Genomic DNA, 24,397 nt, shown 5'->3' with positions numbered 1-24,397 from the left:
TTGAAGAAAATTGTAGTTTGGGCATTCATGAAAGTGGGCCCTTAGGGCCATCTGTTAACTTCTAATAGATGTCATTTGGGTTAGAAATCTGCTGCACTGGAGGAAAGTCCTCCATCAGTTTGAGCCCTTCACCTTTTCTCACATTATACCACACTCACAAAGTGGGCCCTCTAGGGCCACCATCCTGCAGGTTTTACAGGTTTCCTTCCTTCAGCACAGCTGATTTCTATTGATTACTGATTATCAGGCTTTTGCTTAACTCCAATCATCAGAATTAGCTGAGCTGAACCAGAAAACCTCTAAAACCTGCAAAACCTGCAGGTCGGCATCCGTCGAGGGCCCACTTTGGGGAAACCTGCCTTACACTGACCTCCAGTTGCCCTTTAGGGTGGACATGTTTACATTCAAGCATAGCCTGCTTGCATGTAGAGAGCAGGTTATGAAAACTTCCTAGAAAAAAAGTGGAAGAGTGTGGAACGGCGCATGGCTAGCTAGTTCTCACTTCTGTCGTTGTTGCTGTACATTTGACGTCAAAACGTTTTACCTGAAATGTTTTCATGCACTTATCATTGTGTTGCCTTGGTGATTCCTAAAACTTCTCCTTTTAATCCTACAGGATTCCCTTTGATAGAATATCAGACATCAACTTTTCCCTAAATACAAATGAAAGTGTAAGTATTCCGAATATCTATCCTACGTAGTCGTATTTATTCAGGTTAGGATGGGGGATCGTACCTAAACAGCTGCAGATGTTAGGACAGTGGGCCTCTGAACTAATACTACAGTAGCAGCCATTCAAAATGGCCCTTCTGTCAAACGCCTGTTGAATGGCAGCAAAATCCCCTCCAACTTCCAGCCTCTGCAGTGACTCCCTCTTGCACATTTTTTTTTACTCTGACTCCACCCTTTCACTGAATTACAGGGTCTGACCAGGGAATGGCGCTACTCTTTAGATCTTAATGTCCACAAATCTTGACAAAAAAGAATATTTTAGTATAAAGATTGATGTTTAAAAAGGAATTGTAGGGGATCAGCCAAGGAAAAGTGGGGAAATTTTGAAAGGCTGCTAATGGATGAGACTGAGTCTTTAAAGGAGATTTTTATTCCTGGGATGACTTTGTAATTCTTTTTTGTTTTTTTGGTTTGTTTTTTTTGCTACAAAATATAAATGTTGGTGAAGATTCTCAGTCATCCAGGTCATAGTCATTCCAAAAAAATTAAAAGCAATCCACTGGACTTTTATTTCCAAGTTAAAAGACGTTTCCCTTTACATCCAGGAAGCTTTTAATTACAAAATTACATAAATAGCGTTGAGTTCCAGGATTTATACAGTAGTCCAACAAAACCTTGTTTTGGTTTTGTTTTTATACAAAATAAAAAAAACAAAAAAGTTTTTTAAATTGGTTGTTTGAAGTCCTTAGTCTGCTCAGCCTTGGAGGAGATGGATGCTGCTTCCTCGTAGCATGGGTGTAATCCTAGCATCCTATGTTTTTTCACGTCTTTTGTTCTTTTTATTGAACAAAGACCTGCACGTCACGGAAAATATAAACATTATTATAACTCTGCTGCATTGGTTTATATTCCACTAACTGAAAGTAGGCCCAAATGAAAACTGAAGGTTTTTCCTTTTTCTAGATTTATTCTTTAACAGAGCAGTTTAAGGTCAGTAGAAGCCGTGGACCTTTAGCCTGGATGCTGATGCTGCCCTGCTGCTTTTTTTTTCTCCCCAGGCTAATATAGCCTTGTTTGAGGCCCGCTGCAAGGAAAAAATCCAGCAGTTTGAAGATGCTGGTTCAGACGAGGAGGACATCTGGAATGAAAAAGATGTCACCTTCGCTCCAGAGGCGCAGAGGCGCCCGAGGTAAGCTGGTAAACTCAGGGCCTGCTGAACGCAGCTGGTTTGTGTACTTGGCGCCGCGTGGAGGCGGACCTCAGCATTCTGTGGGTCCTTCCAGGAGTTCAGGCAGCACCGACAGCGAGGAGAGCACGGACTCAGAGGAAGAAGACACCAAGAGGGATCCTTTTGAACCCTGCAACCCCGCCACTGACGACCGCATGGAGGTGGACACAGGTGGGGGAAGCAGTCGTTACTCAGGTTAGGAATGCGTGGCCTCGCTTTGTCATGCAGCATTTGAAGTTTGGACCGAATGTCTGTCTCTGAAGCTCCAGTGTGGACGGCCAACTTCGACGACGTGCCTATGGATACGGGGATGGCAGCAGCTCCCGTCTCCAGCCCCAGCGACCCCGATGCGTCCTCCCCTCTGTCTTCTAGCACAGATGTTCCCCCAGAAGCGGCGTGGAGCTCTGCTCCCGCACCTGCTGCACCAGCCAGCGCAGAGACGGGCTGGGCCGACTTCTCCAGCTTCTCTCCCGTGTGGTACGCTGCCGCCACCGCCTCTACCTGCTTCTCTAACTGCCATCGCCTTAAAATCTGAACCTTTTCTTTCTGTTTTTTAGTCCCAAAGACCCTTTGAGGTGCAACTCTCCCGTTGCCATGGAAACCAGCATAGAAACAGTAGACCCACTGGGGGTTAATGCACCGATGCGTCCTGAAGGTGAGTTTGCATACAGCAACGTCTGTTGCCGTCCGCCTGCAGTGTTGTGACCGAGCTGGTTGCTTTGCTCTGTCAGAATGCGACGGTTGGCTATGCGCTGACGCGGCCCCCCCATCGTCTTCATCGTCGAAGGACTGCGAGGGATCTACGGCAGTGGAAGAAACGTCCTGCTTGGAGCAGCGGAGCATCACAGAGACAGTCATCAACGGTTCCATGAAGGAAACCGTCAGCCTCACAGTCGACGCCAAGACTGAGACCGCCGTTTTCAAGAGGTTCGCCCGGCGCATCCACACTCACTGCTAATACATGGTCACCTCTAAAGCTGCTGACTGACGTTTGATGCCTGCCGTATGTCCCGTCCCGTCTCCCCCCTCCCCTGATTGCTGCTGTTTAGACTACAAAGCCTTCTCTAACCAGTTTTACCTTCTGCAGCATTTTAGGCTTAGGTTGACCTGAAGTCCAGCTCCTCAAACAGCCTTTGGACACTTCATAGTTTCCTTTCCTTATAATGTGACAGTTAGTCCAACACTGAAGGGATCAGTTAGTCCTACATTTATTTTAGCATAAGTATGGAGCCGGGCATACACTGTACAATATTTTCAATTGTTGTAGTGTGTACATCTGGAAGAAGTTTTTGAACCGTTGTACCGTACTGGTACGCTGCAAAAAATTAACATCCAAGTACTTTTTTTTTTCTTAAAACAAGTGGCTTTTCTTTTTTTTTTTATTGAGGAAACTAAGACACTTTAAACTTGTTGGAAATGTTATACATCCTTAGATTCTCCACAGTTCAAATGCCAAGTTCAATTTATGGACACCGTGATCAGCGAAGCAAATAAAGATAAAGATATAGCAGCATGTTAAATCAGAATTCTAAATCAGAAAAAGCTCTGACTTCCTGCCTCCGAAGCATTCCTGAGGCCAGATTATAAATCCAATCTTAGATTGTTTAAATTCCATTTGTCTGTAAGGGTCCACCGATTAAAAAGTAATCCAGCATATTCCTGATAAAAACATCCAATGATGAGAAAATCCCCATAAAGTCAGTTTTTACCATCAGAAAAGTTTGATCCTTATAGCTAATGCTAACCGTCTTGCTAATCACCCTAGCTTTGAAAAAAGGCTTTCTTTTCCCGCTGAGGCTCGTGTGGGGGGAAGAACAAAAAAAGCTGCTGCAGCAAAAAAGCGTAGAAAGTCTTCACGCTTCGGCATAATGGCGGACCGCTAGTCAAACAGCTTAGTCAAACAGTTACGCTTGGAGCCTACATAAAAACTTAATGGCGGAGCGTACACAAAATGTTGAATTGACAAACAAGTAGCCAACACACTTCCACCAATAGCCAAAGAGGATTGGCTAATGGTGTGTAGGCGTCACCACAGCAAGAATTTATGGATTACATTCTTTCTTTTTTTTTGGGTGAGCCATAAGTGCAAGAATGCCATCTATCAATTAAGTCATTTTCGAATGATCTGGACACTTAAATTGTGAGAAAAATCCTCTTTAATACCTTTAAGGATAAATACAATTAATTGTAAGAATTTTGTACGTATTTCTCGATGGTTTTTCTAGCGTAAATCGGCTCGTAGCTCTGCTTCAGCGGCAGGATTTGCTCACGACGGCCGACTGAATTTCCAACATTTTTAATTTTCTCCCGTCCTTATGATTCCTGATGGGGAGGCAGTCATGAGAGGCTAATGGCCCCTCATTATCCCCTGGAGGAGGCTGACAGTCTGCCCGATCCAGAAAGATACTCCCACGACTGAAGAATTGGCCCAAAAAGGGCAAAAACTGGTACGGTGTACGCCCGGCTTAACGGATTCCAGATATGCTGAAGCTTTTCTTCCTCCTTTTACATGTTAAAAACATTTTACACGGGTCTCCATTAAAAAAATAACCATTAATGAATGAGAGCAAACATTAAAGATGGATAGCAAATGGAGGGATGCTAATGCATCGATTCTTGTGAGCCAATGGCCGACTACTGGGCTGATGATCTAACCGGCTGCAGGTTAGCGGAGCTGCAGGAGCAAAATCTTTACATTTCCTATCAGGTCCAACATCAGTCCCCTCCTGTTCAGTTTTTTTATTTATTTAACTGAAGCTGTCTGGTCTCCTATAAGCCCTGTTTTAACACCAATGGAAGGCTGCTAACCCGCTAAACGGCGGTGAAGAAGCCGCGTTTCCTCTCGCTCCTCTGTCCCAGTGTCCTGTTGTTGATGCTGTCTTATGTCTCAGTGAACCTCAGTATCATGATATTTAACGAGCAACCCTCTCTCTCTTGCTGTGCGTTGTGGGTGTGGTCTTCAGAGTGTTGAAATCTTATCGGTATGTACAGCCAATCAGAGACGAGCCTGCAGCCGTAATGTAGTCTTGTTGTCACGTCAACCACCAACTTGTCTTTTCCCAGTTTCTATTTTGCGTTTGTTGTTTTTCTTTCTGTTGTCATTTTCATTCTCTCCATTCTGCATGTTTCTACCAAAGCTGTGTCAAAGTGTTTAGTTAGTTTTGGTTTCATGTTTTTTATTGTTTATTTGGCTTTTTTCTCATCTGCTGAGGCAGCAGGAGCACCAAAGTGCAACGGCACAGGTAGCGAGTTTCTGAACTCCACCTGAATCCTTGACATTTAACCATCGTTAAAATGCTGATTTATGAACGACTCGTCATTTTCTTCCCGCTTTAAAAGAATCCGTCCTTATGCTGTGATTGATGATTTGGTAAAAAAGGCAAATGTTTGCTCATAAAGGCCACAGTGGGCGTCCTGTTCAATAAACGGGAGCCATTACTGGATTCCTTTTCAGTCTGCCATTAATGTAGCTTCTATTAATACTATATTATCAGATATTTCAGCACGGCCTGGCAGTCGGTTAGCAGTACGTCGAGCTAGCCTAGCGGCTCCTGACTGTGACTGGAACGTGGGACTGCGAGGTTCATTCCAGTCTGAGGTGGAAATAAATCTGTAAAGATTTTCTTGTAGAATAGTTGACCCTTATGAACTCTGCTTTAGCTTAGACCTTTAAAGAACGGAGAGCTTCTGCTGAGCCTGCCAGGCAGCCATTACCTCGTTGGATGTTTGTTGGTGTTTTGCTTTGATTGAGTCCTCATCAAGATCTTTGGTGGTTCTCTGAGATAAAGCAAGACTGACGGCTGATCCAATCTGTTTCGGTCCAATCTGTGTCTAAAAGCGATCTCCATGTTTGCTTACAGAGCAACCAATCGAAACCTTCCAAACAATCGACCTTCTCCATTTGCTGTACATTTGAGTGTTCCTAGATTCTCCCCATCTCCATCCCATCACCCTTTGTTGACTGTTTTGTCAGTCCAGCATGCTTCCAGTCTCAAATCTGGCTGTGTTCTGTGTGTGTTGTGGTGACGGCGGCGCGGCACGCGTCCCTTCCTAATGCGTGTCCTCGTCTGTTTCAGCGATGAAGAGAAGCTGGCTTCTGCAGAGAAACACTCGGTGGTGGAGCGTGTGGATTCAGCGGTAAACAGCTTAGCTACAGCCGGCTCTCCGAACACGGGGTCAGACATGAGTCCTTTAACTCACCACACACACACCCACCCACACACACACAAGAACAGCCTGGCATTATTAGTAACAATCAAACCTCCACCATAAAATACTGTTTATCATGGAGGATTTAGCAGTAAACTGTGGGAAAGGTTTAGAAATCTATGTCTAACACTTTGTTTCCAGGTGTTTCAACTGTTTAATCGATTGTGTCAAACCTGTTGGTCAAACTGATTTAAATAAACTCCACTTTTATTTCATTTATTTAGAAAGTACAACAATCATGGTCTGGACAAAGGGCTGCTCAAAATATCATAGAATCTTTAAAACAAAGTTGAAGCTAAACTAGATTTTTTGCGTTGAAATATGAAGAATAAAAATGTGTTTTTAGAGCTTTAAAGGGGCTGGTCTAATTTCAACGGGAAGCTCATTCCTTATGTTACGTTCAGACCGCACGCAGCAGAAGCAGCAAAAACGCACGTGCAGCTTCACTTTTCATGCTTGTACAAGTTTTTTTTATCATTCTCTTTTTATTGAATTTTCTTTCTCCTTTTGTACATGCAGTTTGTGAATACTAAGACATATTTATCCAACACAGTCATAAATTAATATTCACAAAATGTATCCCTATAATGTGATCCCATTTCGCCCACACAGGTCACAACCCAGTAGGTCCATGCACTAAATTTCTATCTCTGAAAGAAGTGGGACACATTTTAAGTAAATTCATTAACTTAATTAAGCTGGAGCCTCATTGTAAGTTTTTGATGCTTGTACCAGTTTAGTTCTGAAGGGCGGGTGAAGCATCTTTACTGCTCTAGCTGTGCGGTGTTAAAGTGGTTCTGATGCGCGTTGGGCGGAGCTACTCTATCCTTTCTTTGCCTGGAACAATGGCAGCTATATTTGCTGTGATCAGTGGGTAGAAAGTAGTTTGAATCTATGTTGAAGTGAGAAAGTCCTCCTGAAAACATGGTCTGTGCAGTCAGTTCATCCAGATTACCATCCTGCCTTCAAAGATTATTTCTCTGTGGGAGCCGCTCAGACCCCCACATACCTGCGCTGTCACTGGGAATCCCCAGCAGCAGCTGCCTCAGGCCCGCTCACCGTCTTGGGGGTTTTCCCCTACTGTTGGTGGCGGCTGGAAGTAGATGTTAGCGTTTTTCAGGTCTGCGCTATAAACTGCAGGCAGCATGATAATAAAAGCGAACATATTCTGCCGGCAGGTTTCTACATTTTAAGTTAATTTAGGCGTTAATAAACTGTTTCAGAGGAGTGATCATAGCGCTCTGCATCAGCAGTGCTGTGTCTGACTCCTTGCCAGCTCCCAGATCAGCTTCTCTGATTGGTTGATGTGGCGCCTCGTCCAGCAGATAAAGTTCAGTTTTTCCAATTCTAGCAGCTGCTGCTTCTGAGGCTCCTCAGAAGCTCATGAGGTGCTGCTCCTGCTGCTGCTCTAAACGCACTGCAGGACCTTTAAATGCACCTTGATGCGTGTCAACTATTGACTTTGCATGTAAAACAGCTGCTTCTCCTGCAGCTGCTGCTTGCGGTCTGAACATAGCATTAGCCTAGGAGCAACGACGCGAAAAACCTCGGTGCCTCTAGGAGCAGCTGATCAGAGAGGCAAGTTCGAGCAAGACCACATAAACTTGTTACTCTCTTCCAGAGTGTTTAACCTAAAGGCATAAAACCAAAAGATCGGATAGAGGATCATTTTCTGAGCTGATTGACGCTAAGATAAAAGAACTCTTCACCTTAGGCCCTGCTCATAGTGGGATTTCACACGGCTGATCCGGCTGTAAGCTGGCTGAGCAGGCAGAGGAGCTTCTCTGCCTGCATCACAGTGATCAGATCAGTCCCGCTCATGCAGCACGTCACCACAGGTCTCCTAACATTCCAGCTAAACCTCCCATTATATCAACATCACCACAGCTGAGTTACCAGTTTTCTTTTTTATGTCGGCTACAAACTCTTGATCAGCTGACTTATGGAGGCTAATCCAGAATAGCTCAGAAACAATGTGGGATTAAACCAATTAAATTCAGCAACAACACACTAGTTTAAAAACAGATGGCGTGATGCATGAATGTGACTGCACTGAGGCTAAATACACAACTTTATCGTTCTTACAACAGATTTCGGTTTTCTTTGTTTTTTATATTATGCATAATCCAGTTTCTGTGCTTTTTTTTCCATTGGGGTCTCTACTACTACTATAGGTCCAAATGCTCTTAAAAAAAAAAACCTCCAGTGGTAAAGGAAAAGTCCGGTCAGCAAAGAATAATCAATGGATCATTATTTATACCTAAAACTAATACGTTCTCGGTTATTTAATGAATTAAGCGTTAATCAGTAAAAAACTAAAAATAATTTTCATGGCGATCACTGAGTCTGGGAGCGGCCATCTTTGCTCAAATATATAACCCCTCCCTCCTGCCATCTTCCAGCAGTGATGTCACGGTGCGGTAAGCCTAGCGCCATTCTCCCCGCTTTACAAGCTAAATCAATGGGAACTACTAGACACATCTGCAATCAACAACAATTATTGAAGATTTCCAGAGGACTTCACCATTGAAATTCACCAGAGCTATAGTGAAACTGACAATGCCCACGTGCATGGCAGCTGGATGTTTGCCATCAAACTTCTGGCCAGAGAAAAAACACGTAATATGTAGCCAACATTTGGAAGAAGAATGTTTTCAAGATGACTTGGATAATAGCGCGTTGTGACAAACAGCAGATACAGCACTGGGACTTGATCAACAGCCGATACCGCACCGTGACGTCACAAACCAGTAGTAATACAACTATTCCTTATTTGTGCACATTATGTTTTTGATCAAAATCCTTTGGCTAAAATGCCATCAGAACGCTGATAATAAGTGTGTCTCAGCACCCCCTCCAGCAGAACCAGGCTCAGTGTGAGCGGCCATCTGCTGGGGTTCAAGGAGACAGAAGCAGACATAGAAAAAGAAGCATAGATACAAAAGGCAACTGTCAACCAGCTCCACAGGCGGCCCCGTCCAGGAAACACACAGCCAGGCAGACGAGCTCCGAGCCAGCTCCCATGTCAGAGGATGAAGAGAACACATCCAGTTAGTCACAGTCAGAGAAACAGGACTACACTGAAAAACAGGCCAAGCTCCAACATCTAGAAACAAAGGTGTTGTCAGGATAACCTGAGCCACTCTAACTATAAGCTTTATCAGAAAGGAAACACATGCAGTCTCTTATTCTAAGTGTATTTTATTTAATTATCCTATTTTAAGGGTAAACCTACTCAGTCCATTGGCAGATCATCTTATTTACTTACTCAAATGAAGGGCAAAATACACTTATTTTCAGACCAGTTTTTGTAGTGTGCTAATCTAGATGTGCTGTTGTTGTTTAGTATCACTGATGTTACACGTCTTTCTCTTGGCAGTGAGAAGTGTCGGCCTGTGGCGGAGCTTCCTAATGGTCCTCTAAAAGAAATGTCCAGCATAGAGGAGGCAAAGTAAGTCTGACCTCATTATCGCTCCCATTTCTTTGATTTTGGATGTTTGGAAAAATAAAATAAAATCCTGGATGCCATACAGGACACTTGTGTGTTTTTGACATGTGAGGGACTAAACGCCTCAGTAAAGACTTTCGAAGAACGCTTCCTTTTAAAGAATTAATAGCAAAATTTCATCGCACTTCAAAATGTTAAATTACCTGTTTTAGATCCAAAAACCTCCAGCCATCCCACTAATCCTTAAAAAGCCCTTAATTGAATTCTACAATAAGGCCTTAATTGGTGTTAAAAGTCTTCATTCTTTCATAAGTTTTAAGACTGTTTTCACACCATAAGTAGTATTATTTTTTTGTAATCATATCAAATATTAAAATCGATAATTTTTTACATTTAGTGAACGGCTCTCTGGAACCATTACTGGTTCCGTCCCGATAGCGGAACCAATAAAAACCATGCAGTTGTCATACCTTGATTGATGCGCTGCTAACTTTTGATCTGGACAACATGGGGAAGTGGAAATTCAACCATCCAGCCTGGAGCTCAAACTGGACCCCTGCAAAGGTTACGGGTCCAGAAGGACGATGCCAAGGGCTTCAGAGTTAAAGCCAAACTACTACGTCCACTTTTGGTTAATAAACTATACTAGACCTGTTTCTGGATTCTGCGCCATTTCCCTTTTTCCTCTGATCACAGAGCAGCCGTCTTGGATTCGCAATGAATCCTGGGATATCATAGGCTAGATAGGATGCAGTGGACCCGTCCTTGAAATCGGGCAAAAATGACACATTTGTCGGCCTCATAACGAGGAGTCTTGGAATCCGACCAGACCGCGGCGTAATCTGCCTTCTGAGGACGCAGCCCATGAATTCTAACAGAGCCACTGGCTGGCCATGAGGAGCGTCTCACTGCAGTCCTGTTAGCCTGGAAAAAATCCCTAATTTTTTTAATGATAAAATCGGGATTTATTTTAAATTTTACCTGCAATTAAATCCCTTAATTTCTTACAATAAAAGTGAGATTTGATATGTTTGAACATTTAATAAAGTCTGTTTTGGTTCCAGGCTGAGCTCTAACTAATGTAGATCTGCTCCTTTTCTAGGCTGGACAGGAATTCTGTTTCCTCGGAGAACGCCATAAACGGCCCAGCGTGAGGACCCGGTGTACTGAAGGCCAGCTCGTTCCCCCCTGCAGAGGGCAGCACTCAAAGCTGAACCAATCACACGTCCCAACAGGACCAGCAATACTCCCATTGGCTCATTATTGATGGAAAGGCCAGCAGGTGTACAGAATGATCCCAAAAGCAAAACGAGAGATGGACTCAGGCGCATAGAGAATAATTTTTTTCTGCATTTGTTTATATACCGTTGTTCCTATGAGGTGATGTGCGACTGATATCTTGACACTCGAAATGAAATAGTAATGTTGCTATAGTTAAAGACATGATTGTATGAATAAAATATTTTATGAAAACAAAAGGTTTACTGAGACATGCTGAATAAGACGGAGCCGCAGGATGGGATGTTTCTGCAGGCGTTCTGCCAGTGTGAGCATTTTTTTTTCTTCTATTATAAAATCAGAATGCCTTTTTTTTCTGTGGCTAAAGATTACTCTTTCCAGTGAGCTGCATTCAAGGTGAGAGGTTTTTAAAATGTTCTCACAGCACGATTAGCTGTTAGTTTGGATGATTAGAACCAAAACATCTGGTAACTGGGAGCTTCGCACTTTAGTACCTGGAGTTTAACCTGATCTGCCAACTTGTTTCAGCCAGCTGACAAGCAGTGCTGCTTCAATCTACGCTTCCTTCATTTTCAGCAGCAGAATTTGATTCTCAGCTGAAGAAAGACGAGGCTGGAATATGTTTAGCGCTACTTTATAAAAGCAGAAGGTCTGGTGTTGGTTTAGCTCTGAGGCAGATCAAGCTTCTCATCTGAGTGTCTGAATGAAACCAGGGAGCTGATTGGAGCTTTCAGAGGAAACAGAAGCAAATCAAACTATTAGCATCATGGAAGAAGTGGAGTATTAATGGAGAGCGGACTAATAGAGGAAGCTAAGATCAGAAGCTGCAGATCTGCCTGTTTCCCTGAGTAACGGCATCAGAGCAAATGACAGAAGCCGATAAAGAAGGTGGACTGGTTAAAGAACTAGTTATTCATAAAAAGAGCTTTCAAAAGTATTAATGTTAATTACTCCAGTAGAAGTATAAATCTTACTGTTTTAAACGACAAAGTATAAAAGTAATGCAGGAAAAAATGTTAAGGACAGAAGCCTTACTGCTCTACCCTATTGAAGGAAAATTTTTCTACATTTAACTTTCAATCATCTTCATAAATTATTTTGGTTTGTGGTGAGCAACAAGTTGGGGCAGCACAGAGTCCAACTACAAAGAAATTGTCTGGATGAAACTGATTATTTTGATTGTTTTTTTTTGTTTTTTTTTAAATACCAACAGGCTATAATGAAAATGAGCCTAAATGAAACTAACGGTTGTCTAAAGAATAATTACTTTAGTTCATAAAGTGAACATTATGGACTATAGTGAGCATCCTGGTACGATGCGGTGAGTAAAGAGGGCAGATTTAATCCTGTCTGTTTTCTCAGGGATCAAACAGGAATAGTTTCTCTAATGCTGATCAGGATTCAGTTTTCAACAATAAAACCAAACATCTAGTTTGGTTGTTTTTCACTCGGATTTAATTTATCAACAGATCTCTGCGTGTAAGCTGCCTAAAAGCTTTAAGAAGGTTAAATATTAACACAGGAATTACGAGGTTTGAACGGGAGGTTGCGCTTTTATTTTGAAATGAGAGGGTTTAGCAGGGGGTGTGCTTTTATTTTGAAACCTGGGGGCCAGGATTTGTATGGGGTGCCGTATGTAAAGTTAAGCAGTCAAAAATTAGGAGCACTATTTGCTTATTTAGTGAGTTTTAAGAGGGAAAAAATTTGTTTATTTTTTTTATAAGTCATTTTTTTCACTAGGTCTTTCATTCTTTTATAAAAAATCTTACTCTGTTAAATATTTAGTTTGGAGCTAAATATTTAGTTTGTTAAATAAATATTTAGCTCCAAACTAAATATTTACTTTGCTAAATAAATATTTTACTTGCAGCTAAATATTTATTTAACAAACAAAATATTCAGTTTGGAGCTAAATGTTTATCAGACTAAATATTTAGTTTGTTAAATAAATGTCTTACTTGAAGCTAAAAAAAAATAAGTTTGGAGCTAAATATTTAGCTCCAAACTAAACATTTATTGAACAAAGTAACGTTTTATCAATAAATGAATGAATTAGTGAAAAACGGAGTAACCATCAATATTTCGGACTGCTTAACTGTACTTCCTGCTGCGGCTGTTACGTCACCTCCTACGTTGAGTCGTAATGATAACGCGTCTTTCGTCATGTTCACTTATGCATTTATCCCGATGTGAAATATGCAGGATAGGTACAATGAGATAGGCTTCGCTCAGCAGATCCTCGGCTTGAATTTAGTCCCGAGGAAAAACAGCACCCTGCGAGGGAACGACACCTCCCTCAGCGACTTCTCAGGTAACCCCCGCTTAGCTGCTAGCTGGCTAACTAGCTAACTAGCTAGCTAGCCACCCAGGCGGTGTTTACAGACTGTAGCCCGATAAAGTTCCCCGTTTCACCGATGACATTTCCCTCATAGAGGTCTCTAAAATTATACCGACTTTAAAGTGGGAGGGGCTACATGTTAGCCTCAGGGCGACAGCGTCGTTAGCTAGGCTAACTTTCTGTTTCCTGTAACTTCTTTTTTCCTCTGAGTGTGAAAATGGTGAAAATCCAGAAGCTGTTAGCAGAGTGTGCATCAGTGAAAGGCTGGATGAACTTCAGTCATGGCTGCTTCATCACATCTGTTTAGCTAAAGTCATAATAATATTCTGTTTTGGTTTTAAACTTGGTTGTTTTAGTGAAGGTCAGATAAAAGGTGTAAAAAATGAAATGTGTAGAAATGACTGCTTGTTAAAGTTGCTCTGCTGCTTTAATTCCGATATTCTTCTTAAACGATCAGAGTTTTTCCTCATCAGATTCTTTTTTTTTTTTCTCCTCTGGTCCTGGATGCTGGGAAGATTTTACTGATATATTTTTTTTGGTGGGGTGTTGGTTATCGTTACCATAGCAACCATTGCAAGTTGTGTTTGTGAAACTGAGGGCAGCTGATTAATATTTGAAAAGCTGAAATCATGCTTCCTCTACATCTCCAAATTCCAAATGAGTTCTGTCAGACCAGCATACCCACCGTCAGACCAGCATACCCACTGTCAGACCAGCATACCTAGAGTTTCAGGGGTTCTGCGGGTCATTAAAAATGATTAAATTATTGTTATTTAAATAAAGGCGTTAATTAGCATTAAAATCCATGAAATGTGATTATTGTGGTATTTAAAATGCTTTATTTAAAAAAGAAATAAAAAAAAGATCTCTTCAGATATATCGCAATGCATTTGCATTGAACTGCTTCCAGTCGTCCGGAAAAGAAGCTCGAAGCGGAGAAAAAGCTAGAGAATGGGAAAATGCAAATTACAACAGAAGTGGCTGAAAAACGAGGCATTTGGGACATGGCTGCAGCCTGTTGACGTGTTATTTATATTTATATATATATAGAGAGAGAGAGAGTTTGAGTGAGTGAGTCATGGATACTTGTTGATGGTATTAAAATTATTTATGTACTGAGTCAAAGCAGTAGCTATTCTTCCTGGGTTCTTAACAATTTTAACAGATATTAAATCAAAGCTGTGTAACAATGAAGCCAAATACAGAAGTATACACAAAACTATACAACTTCTATATATAACATACACACAGATACACAGAACAATATAGTGTGAGCTCTTTTATGTACAAAACATTACCACTCTCTGGGTATTAGGTAAATTACAAAACATTTCAGTTACTAGTGCTCGTTGTGAAGGACTTAAAGGAGAATTCCGGTTTTTAACACTTTAAGCCCATTTTCTGTAGTGTCCAGGATGAAATCGAATGATCGACACCAAAATTTTGACAATTGGTCCTGTCTCTGCTTTTTGGCTCATTTAGAATCCACCCCTGGCTGCTTCAGAATGGCTTCCATTGTGCATGTCCGATAATGTCCTTAAAACAACCTTAAACGTTCTTTTTTTTAAATATGCTACTCACCGGGTCGTCAGCGCTGTTCAATGACGTTCCAAAAAAAGTTTCGTGAAGAAAAAACGTTCCTGTAGTGTTTTATTTAGCATTTTGTAAATCCCATTGAGTTCTGTTGGAATAGTCAATATTCCCCTGCCACCGGAAACGGAAATGGGGCCTGTTTACACAGTTGTAGTCTTTTCGCTTCACTCTGTGTACTCCGACGTCGAGGTGCTAACGTCTCTAAACTCTGAAAATGGAATAAGAAAGGTGGATTCTTTATTCTCGACGTCGGAGTACACAGAGTGAAGCGAAAAGACTACAACTGTGTAAACAGGCCCCATTTCCGTTTCCGGTGGCAGCGGAATATTGACTATTCCAACAGAACTCAATGGGATTTACAAAATGCTAAATAAAACACTACAGGAACGTTTTTCTTTACGAAACTTTTTTTGGAACGTCATTGAACAGCGCTGACGACACGGTGAGTAGCATATTTTAAAAAAAGAACGTTTAAGGTTGTTTTAAAGACATTATCGGACATGCACTATGGAAGCCATTCTAAAGCAGCCAGGGGTGGATTCTAAATGAGCCAAAAAGCAGAGACAGGACCAATTGTCAAAATTTTGGTGTCGATCATTCGATTTCATCCTGGACACTACAGAAAATGGGCTAAAAGTGTTAATAACCGGAATTCTCCTTTAATTCTGTAAATGTTACAGTTGAGCCTGATTTATACTCAGAAACCAGGTCGTCTGCGTGTGTCGCAGGTAATGCAGATATGCCCCGCCCCCCGCCGCAGACACTCTGCTGCTCCTCTCCAAAAGTGTAGGTGACGGCAGACAGGAGGCCTCTGATTGGTCAGATCTCCATCCGCTCTACACTATGCCTATTTCCTGTTTGTTTCCTTACTGCCTAGTTTTGTTTGTCTGACCGCCATTGTGGAAAACGACTGAAGATGGAGCAGCTAGAAAAGCGAAAACGCTGGGACCCTTTTTCCACCTGGATCCCCGCTCGTTTTGGCCCTCATGTCCCTCCGTTGTCGGACAAACACCGCCTCGGCCGTATCTAGACCCACAGCTAGTTCCTGATTGGCCCTCTGGCGTTGTGGCGTGGAATAACATAGCGCAGACCACGCTTTAATATTGGGCAGAAATCCAAAATATCTGCGACTTACTGCTGCAGGAGGAGAACCAGGCCTTTACTCCAAAGTAAATAAAGTTTAAGCCTTTTGGAAAAGCTAACATCGTACATCCCTGAAACCAAGGATTGCTGCCTACTCTATAAAAATCCTCAGCCCTGTTGTCCCGCCCTCAGCAGGTCCAGTGGCTCCTCCTGGTGCCAGAGATCATGTAGCAACGTTTTGCAATCAGTTAGTGGAGGATGAGGATTTAATTAAAGCCGGTAGAACCTCTTTGTACTTCCCACTGGTTTGATTTTTCACGTCATTTTTAAGTTTTATTTCATCCGTGACTTCCTGTCAGGCCTCCTGTGGGACGATGGTCTTTGTTTTCATTAAATGCTATGATGTCCTTTGTGATATCAAGTTAGAATTTTGATGCATTTTATTGTTTGGAGTTGCTTTTATTAGACGTAGACATATTTTATTGTCATTTTATATACAGAGTGTATACAAAACAAAATTTCTATGAATACAACTTTTTAACAGTGAATGAGCAGCTTAGCAGTGAAATGAACATTTCCATTTACAAAATGCAACAGAGGTTAGAATGTAAACCTTGTCGGAGAGAAGGAAACCAGTTAAACCCTTTATAGGGCGAGTTAGCATTTTTGATCCCTTGTATACCCTTTACTTTACAGTGGAAGGTTCAGTACAGTGGAAAATAAATAAATATGCTGCAAAATGCAGTAGAAACACAGGGGGATTTAAAGATTCGCCATGTAGTGCAAATATGATGATATCAGTTTGATGTAGAGTTCCGATTTTTGGCTTGGTTAGTATTTGAACAGTTCATCAGTCTGATGGCGGTGGGGAAGAAGCTGTTGCAGAACCTGCTGGTCCTGCATTGAATGCTGTGAAGCCTCTTTCCAGAGGGCAGCAGGGAGAACAGTCCATGGTGGGGGGGTGTCTTCCTTTAATCATGTACAAACAAACAATTAAATGACTTACTGTAAAGGAATAGTACACCCAAAACATGAATAGTCTTCATTTTCTACTCACCCCCATGCTGAACAACACTCTGGAGTACTTTTTTGATATCTCAAATGCATCTGGAGATCTGGGAGGCTTCTTGCTGTCTGCTGACATTCAAATAATGGAGGTCTATGGTGACCGAGACAGAAAGGTCCATAAAAGTCCACAAAAAACGTGTCAATATTCCTCCATACTGCTCGTCCAATGTATTCCAAGTGTCCTGAGTGGTTAGCATCCATAATTTACTCGAAACGAAGTCATTTAGGATGTTTTTAGAGCATAAACAGTAGTGTATAGGATTTCCTGAAAGCGCGCACCTGCGCGATCACGACGCTACGGAAGCCGGCAGACCAAACCAGATGAAAGTGCGCATTCAGCGTCTGCTCTGCCAATAATGCAAGCGTAGAAGAAGAAATGTGCCGTTTACCTGTGCAAAGAAAGAAACAACGAAAGAAAAATGTCTGAGGACTTCAGTGTTGAGGAAGAGCATGAGTTCTTTGCCGAGCTGAATGCGCGCTTTCATCTGGTTTGGTCTGCCAGCTTCCGTAGCGTCGTGATCGCGCATGTGCGCGCTTTCAGGAAATCCTATACACTACTGTTTATGCTCTAAAAACATTCTAAATGACTTCGTTTCGGGTAAATTATGGACGCTACCCACTCAGGACACTTGGAATACATTGGATGAGCAGTATGGAGGAATATTGACACGTTTTTTGTGGACTTTTATGGACCTTTCTGTCTCGGGCGCCATAGACCTCCATTATTTGAATGTCAGCAGACAGCAAGAAGCCTCCCAGATCTCCAGATGCATTTGAGATATCAAAAAAGTACTCCAGAGTGTTGTTCAGCATGGGGGTGAGTAGAAAATGAAGGCTAATCATGTTTTGGGTGTACTATTCCTTTAAGGTGTTTTTTGAAGCATATGGAGATCTCACCTTAAGTAGTTTTTAGTTTAGTTTAAAGTCTATTTTTCATACAAAACTAAAGGCATATACGGGGATAAATGGGTATTGGCACGGGGTATGCTGGCCTGACGGTAATGTGATTAGTGCTGCAACTAACAATTATTTTGCTAATGAATGAATCTGTTGACTATTTTTACAGTGAATCCATTAATGATCAGATGGTAAATGATGGATCAGATTGATCGATGAAACGTTCTTTTATCTTGGAGGCAAAATATTTATACTTATTTTTGCAATCTTTTTATAATTGCTGCTCTCAGTGGGTCGCTGTGTCAGCTGAAGGCGTGTTCTACCGTCTCTATTCTCCAGTTAACGATTAATGGATTACTGAGTTAGCGGGTGATTATTTCATTAATCTGATGAATAGTTTCAGTCTTAGATGTGATGCATGCGGCGCCTGTGGAGCGGCGTGATGGAAGTCACCGCCTGTTGTTTTATCTTCCAGAGATGTGGTACGGCATGTTCCTGTGGGCGGCGGTGTCCTCTGTCATCTTCCACCTGCCTGCCGCCCTGATCTCCCTCGCCACGCTGCGGCAGCATAAGATCGCCAGGTTCATGCCCATCGCCATCCTCCTGATGGGAGTTCTGGGACCAGTGTGCGGGGGGGTTCTCACCAGTAAGTTTTCCATCTGAATGTGTGTTTTTGATTGGGCCTCACCAGGCGGGGCCTGTTTATGGGTTTGCTGTCATTTCTTTCCCCTGGCGCCATCTTTCCTCCTAACCAAATCATGTGTCTGTTCTTCGCTCCTTCAGGTGCCGCCATCGCCGGGGTGTACAAAGCGGCAGGAAAGACGATGATGTCCTTCGAAGCGTTTGTTTTTGGAGTGGGACAGTCCTTTTGTGTCGTCATCATCTCGTTTCTCAGGATACTCGCCACCCTTTAGCAGCGCTGGGCTCGTCGCTTCGCTCCTCCCGTCGCTGCTCCGGTTTCCCAGCAGAAGATGGAAGCAAGATGGACGGCTGTGGAACCCAAAGACCAAATCCAGCTCTGGGCTATGATGTCATTTCGTTGTGGTCTTAACATGCCGGGCGTTCCAGAGCCCTGGAAGACTTTGTGATCTTTAACTTTCTGCTCCACTGTTTTCTCATAAGTTGGTTTGAAGAAGGAAACGCTGCGACGGGATCAGCAGCAGTCTGCTATGCAGGGTGTGGGAGGGAGAGGGTGGCGGCTCTGCAGGAGGGGGACACTCACTCCCTCAGGGGCTGGCTGCGTGCATGCGTGTGTGTGGGTGTGTGTGACAGGCTGCTGCACTGTTAAACCAAAATGTGACGTTCGGATGCAAAACTCCTGCTTTATCTCTTGAGGCCTTATTTCCTTTTTTTCCGTTTCTAAAGTTGTTAAACATCTGGAGCCCGAAGCAGCAGCTCTTTATCCTGCCGGCTCGCTCCTCCTCAGATCACAGCGCCTGACGGCTGGATGTGACCACAGCCCTTCATCGGCTGCTTTGCCTTTGAGCTGGGCTTGCTGCCACGGTAACGAAGTTTGTTCCTACAGTATTGGAAGCTGAGGCCAGAAGCTGATTCCTGCTCAGACCAACGTTTATCGGATCCACTTTTCTGAAGACGGCGACGCTCCGTGGATAGGGTCAGGCCCTCCATCTGCTGGGGCCGATCCTGATCTGCATTCAGCCGATGAAGATCAGGCTGATTGCGTGAAGATAGAGCCGGCGGCGAGCTCGCCGTCCTGATGGACGTTCAGGTGATGAGCAGCTTTGTGGGACGTCACTCTGGGTTCTTCAGTGTTCTGAGGTTAAACCCGCTTCCTGGCGCCCTCTTAGACCTGTTTGGTTCTGGATGGTTCTGTTCTGCTGCTCAGCAGGTCTACAGTGAGGCCCCGCCCCATGCCCCGCCCTTCCTTACAGACTGTTTCATATCTTTGAGCTTTCAGATGGATTGTACATTTTCATGTTTTTTGACAAAGATCTAAATGTCTCTATTTTTCTGCAGATTCTATTTTTCTGTGTATATTTTGCTTCCTCTGCCGTCCTAACCCCCACCTGTTTATCAGATTAAATGAATTAATAATCCACCTTCTTCTCTGTCAGGTTATGAATTCCTTTTCTTCCTGACATAAAGATGCCTGCTTTAGTTTTTTATGTATTTATTAAGTTGTTTTTATTTAATGTCTGTGAAGCGATGAATAAACTGGTTGTTTTAAAACGAGTCCTGTTTTAATGAGACTTGGTCCCACCGTGTCCTAAAGGTGACCTGGATCACCTTTAAATAAGCCGCTGCCATCAGTGAGAGTTTTTTACACAGATGCGTCATGTTTTCCTGCAGTCATTTAATCGTTAAACCATTTCTGTAAAACAATGGATTTCTTTATGTGGAAAATGGAAGTTATAAGATATTTAATTTCACTTCAGATCAAATAAAGTCTTTTTAAACTGAATTGAACTTTAAACAGCTTCCTAATCTGGATTTAATCCAACTAATTTAGTTTTCTGGGATTTTTTTTTCTCTCCAAACTAATGGAGCAAAAGAACTAAAAGGTGGCAGCGTCTGGATCAGCTGTCTGATCTACTTTCTATAGCTCTAGTGAGGACGCAGCGTCTGGATCAGCTGTCTGATCTACTTTCTATAGCTCTAGTGAGGACGCAGGCGGCAGCGTCTGGATCAGCTGTCTGATCTACTTTCTATAGTTCTAGTGAGGACGCAGGCAGCAGCGTCTGGATCAGCTGTCTGATCTACTTTCTATAGTTCTAGTGAGGACGCAGGCAGCAGCGTCTGGATCAGCTGTCTGATCTACTTTCTATAGTTCTATTGAGGACGCAGGCAGCAACGTCTGGATCAGCTGTCTGATCAGCTGATGTGATCTACTTTCTATGGTTCTAGTGAGGACGCAGGCAGCAGCGTCTGGATCAGCTGTCTGATCTACTTTCTATAGCTCTAGTGAGGACGCAGGCAGCAGCGTCTGGATCAGCTTTCTGATCTACTTTCTATAGTTCTAGTGAGGACGCAGGCAGCAGCGTCTGGATCAGCTGTCTGATCTACTTTCTATAGTTCTAGTGAGGACGCAGGCAGCAGCGTCTGGATCAGCTGTCTGATCTACTTTCTATAGCTCTAGTGAGGAAGCAGGCAGCAGCGTCTGGATCAGCTGTCTGATCTACTTTCTATAGTTCTAGTGAGGACGCAGCGTCTGGATCAGCTGTCTGATCTATTCTCTATAGTTCTAGTGAGGACGCAGCGTCTGGATCAGCTGTCTGATCTACTTTCTATAGTTCTATTGAGGACGCAGGCAGCAACGTCTGGATCAGCTGTCTGATCAGCTGATGTGATCTACTTTCTATGGTTCTAGTGAGGACGCAGGCAGCAGCGTCTGGATCAGCTGTCTGATCTACTTTCTATAGCTCTAGTGAGGACGCAGGCAGCAGCGTCTGGATCAGCTGTCTGATCTACTTTCTATAGTTCTAGTGAGGACGCAGGCAGCAGCATCTGGATCAGCTGTCTGATCTACTTTCTATAGCTCTAGTGAGGACGCAGGCAGCAGCGTCTGGATCAGCTGTCTGATCTACTTTCTATAGTTCTATTGAGGACGCAGGCAGAAACGTCTGGATCAGCTGTCTGATCTACTTTCTATAGTTCTATTGAGGACGCAGGCAGCAGCGTCTGGATCAGCTGTCTGATCTACTTTCTATAGCTCTAGTGAGGACGCAGGCAGCAACGTCTGGATCAGCTGTCTGATCTACTTTCTATAGTTCTAGTAAGGACGCATGCAGCAGCCTCTGGATCAGCTGTCTGATCTACTTTCTATAGCTCTAGTGAGGACGCAGGCAGCAGCGTCTGGATCAGCTGTCTGATCTACTTTCTATAGCTCTAGTGAGGACGCAGGCAGCAGCATCTGGATCAGCTGTCTGATCTACTTTCTATAGCTCTAGTGAGGACGCAGGCAGCAGCGTCTGGATCAGCTGTCTGATCTACTTTCTATAGCTCTAGTGAGGACGCAGGCAGCAACGTCTGGATCAGCTGTCTGATCTACTTTCTATAGTTCTAGTAAGGACGCAGGCAGCAACGTCTGGATCAGCTGTCTGATCTACTTTCTATAGCTCTAGTGAGGACGCAGGCAGCAGCGTCTGGATCAGCTGTCTGATCTACTTTCTATAGCTCTAGTGAGGACGCAGGCAGCAACGTCTGGATCAGCTGTCTGATCTACTTTCTATAGCTCTAGTGAGGACGCAGGCAGCAACGTCTGGATCAGCTGTCTGATCTACTTTCTATAGTTCTAGTAAGGACGCAGGCAGCAACGTCTGGATCAGCTGTCTGATCTACTTTCTATAGCTCTAGTGAGGACGCAGGCAGCAGCGTCTGGATCAGCTGTCTGATCTACTTTCTATAGCTCTAGTGAGGACGCAGGCAGCAGCATCTGGATCAGCTGTCTGATCTACTTTCTATAGTTCTAGTGAGGACGCAGGCAGCAACGTCTGGATCAGCTGTCTGATCTACTTTCTATAGCTCTAGTGAGGACGCAGGCAGCAGCGTCTGGATCAGCTGTCTGATCTACTTTCTATAGCTCTAGTGAGGACGCAGGCAGCAGCGTCTGGATCAGCTGTCTGATCTACTTTCTATAGCTCTAGTGAGGACGCAGGCAGCAGCGTCTGGATCAGCTGTCTGATCTACTTTCTATAGTTCTAGTGAGGACGCAGGCAGCAGCATCTGGATCAGCTGTCTGATCTACTTTCTATAGTTCTAGTGAGGACGCAGGCAGCAGCGTCTGGATCAGCTGTCTGATCTACTTTCTATAGTTCTAGTGAGGACGCAGGCAGCAACATCTGGATCAGCTGTCTGATCTACTTTCTATAGTTCTAGTGAGGACGCAGGCAGCAGCGTCTGGATCAGCTGTCTGATCTACTTTCTATAGTTCTAGTGAGGACGCAGGCAGCAGCATCTGGATCAGCTGTCTGATCTACTTTCTATAGTTCTAGTAAGGACGCAGCCAGCAGCATCTGGATCAACTGTCTGATCTACTGCAGCGTCGAACCATCATGGGAATATCTGTTTCTACGGCTTCAAAACATCTCATCATCTTTAGGATTAGACAGATGACTTCTATCTGATTTGGATCTGTTAAACCCCAGACTAAAGCAAAGTGGTTCCATCTGATGAAAATGACCCAGATCAGGTTACAGTCTAAACTAACTAAACTAAACAGTTGCATCTAAAGCTTCCAGTTTTGTCCTGCGACCTTCTCCGCAGTCCAGACTGAAAATGATGGTCTCTGCTGTCATGAAAGTACGACTACGACGGAGTATTAGTACGACGGAGTATTAGGGCCACACATGAAGAGAAAAAATATTTTTGCCATGACGAGATTAATCTCGACGTGTCGACTTAAAACTCGCCATTTCAGGAATAAAGTTGATATATCGTGGCGACTTTAATCTCGACATTCCAAAGTTTGGAGAAAAGAGCAACCGCGCTCCACAGCTGCAGTCTGCGTTTTAAGAGTGAAGGTAGTCTTTGACGTGCTGCAACTGTATAACTGTATAATCATCACAGAAAGTACAATTTGACCAAATCATCTACACAAGGCATGTTTGATTCTGGATTCTGTGCATGTAACCTGTGCAGCGGTTGGCTCTCTTGAACTAATTTCAACTTTATTGTCGACACGTCGAGATTAAACTCAACATGACATTTCAACTTTATTCTCGAAATGTTGAGTTTAATGTTTAATCTCGAGTTTAATCTCGTCATGGCAAAAATATTTTTTCTCTTTATGTGTGGCCCTAATATGAAAGGAACCCAACCAAACTTTGCAAAAATAAAATCCAGCCGCTGGTTTAGTGAAGAAAGTTAATCTTTCCGCAGATCTGTGAATGAAATAAAATCTGCAGGCGGTGAGTTTTAGCTACTCTCCAGCAAACCACAGCGTGAAGGAGCTAAAACCAGATAGAAGAATCCAGAAAAAACCTGCTAGACATCAGAGCATTTGATCTTCAGCTGCAGGTGCAACAAGTGTTCCTCTGCTGCCACCTTCAGGACAGAGGCTGTAACAGCAGACACAGGAAGAAAAGCTGAAAAAAGTTAAATTAGACATCATTTTTTCATCCCTTTATGCATTAGTTAATAAAATATTTCTATAGGGATAAAAATCGAGCCTGCAAAGCTGATATCGGCACCTCGTCACTAAAGTCTATGTTTTTATCTTTAGTTAATTATTACCAGTTTATTGGAACAAGGTCCATTCCAGCTCGTTATGGTGGAACATGTCTGCTGATGGGGGGAGTTTAATCTCAGGTGTATTAACACTACCGTGGACCCAGTGGAGCCATCCGGGCCAACAGAACCACGTTATGTGGAACATCTGGTGACAGATGTTTTCATCCAGCAGCTGTGGAGGTGGATTCAAGCAGAGGTTTAGTGGGAAAGTGAAACCTTTACTGTTGATGGTTAATCAGTAGCAGATGTTCTGGGTGTGTCTGAATGGATAATAGTCCAGCTTTCTTTCTGACGCATGAAGGAACGATCAGTCGTTTAGTCTGTGTTTGACGGATCAGATTTAATACCAGGTCCAGATTTCTTCTGTTTCTCCCAGAAGGATCCATACTGAGGTGCAAACTTCCACCTGAATCAAACACTTTGATCACATTTC

At 43.2% G+C, this 24,397-nt stretch overlaps 2 protein-coding genes across 9 annotated transcripts in view; both read left to right on the top strand.

Annotated features, from left to right (window-relative positions):
* Positions 1 to 11,035, top strand: part of ppp6r3 (protein phosphatase 6, regulatory subunit 3) — a 31,424-nt gene extending 20,389 nt beyond the window's left edge. For 3 of the 8 annotated variants that reach the window (XM_038301123.1, XM_038301122.1, XM_038301120.1), the window contains exons 17-26: positions 617 to 671; positions 1,731 to 1,861; positions 1,956 to 2,071; positions 2,164 to 2,377; positions 2,458 to 2,555; positions 2,632 to 2,827; positions 4,864 to 4,881; positions 5,977 to 6,075; positions 9,489 to 9,560; positions 10,660 to 11,035. In XM_038301123.1, coding sequence (XP_038157051.1) covers positions 617 to 671; positions 1,731 to 1,861; positions 1,956 to 2,071; positions 2,164 to 2,377; positions 2,458 to 2,555; positions 2,632 to 2,827; positions 4,864 to 4,881; positions 5,977 to 6,075; positions 9,489 to 9,560; positions 10,660 to 10,711 — 1,051 coding nt within the window. In that variant the 3' untranslated portion in view covers positions 10,712 to 11,035. The remainder of the gene's footprint in view (positions 1 to 616; positions 672 to 1,730; positions 1,862 to 1,955; positions 2,072 to 2,163; positions 2,378 to 2,457; positions 2,556 to 2,631; positions 2,828 to 4,863; positions 4,882 to 5,976; positions 6,076 to 9,488; positions 9,561 to 10,659) is intronic. The other 5 variants (XM_038301125.1, XM_038301126.1, XM_038301121.1 and 2 more) reach the window with 3 other exon arrangements.
* A 1,878-nt stretch (positions 11,036 to 12,913) lies between these two features.
* On the top strand, positions 12,914 to 19,968 carry tmem170a (transmembrane protein 170A). The gene is made up of 3 exons (XM_038301143.1): positions 12,914 to 13,107; positions 18,251 to 18,421; positions 18,559 to 19,968. The coding sequence occupies exons 1-3, from the start codon at positions 12,993 to 12,995 to the stop codon at positions 18,687 to 18,689; spliced, it is 417 nt and encodes a 138-aa protein (XP_038157071.1). The 5' UTR covers positions 12,914 to 12,992; the 3' UTR covers positions 18,690 to 19,968.
* Positions 19,969 to 24,397: the final 4,429 nt, after the last annotated feature.

This window comes from Cyprinodon tularosa, unplaced genomic scaffold (assembly GCF_016077235.1).
Source record: "Cyprinodon tularosa strain WSP-4 unplaced genomic scaffold, ASM1607723v1 ctg461, whole genome shotgun sequence".
Classification (NCBI taxonomy): Eukaryota; Metazoa; Chordata; class Actinopteri; order Cyprinodontiformes; family Cyprinodontidae; genus Cyprinodon; species Cyprinodon tularosa.
Note: the sequence above shows the minus strand (reverse complement) of the source record. Positions and strands in the feature narration are given on the sequence as shown.

What these genes read in the sequence shown, in the direction of transcription:
- tmem170a (XM_038301143.1), top strand. Translation starts at nt 12,993, where the DNA reads ATGCAGGATAGGTACAATGAGATAGGCTTCGCTCAGCAGATCCTCGGC. An exon ending in CTCCCTCAGCGACTTCTCAG is followed by an intron (nt 13,108 to 18,250) that starts GTAACCCCCGCT and finishes TTTATCTTCCAG; the next exon opens with AGATGTGGTACGGCATGTTC. An exon ending in GTGCGGGGGGGTTCTCACCA is followed by an intron (nt 18,422 to 18,558) that starts GTAAGTTTTCCA and finishes TCGCTCCTTCAG; the next exon opens with GTGCCGCCATCGCCGGGGTG.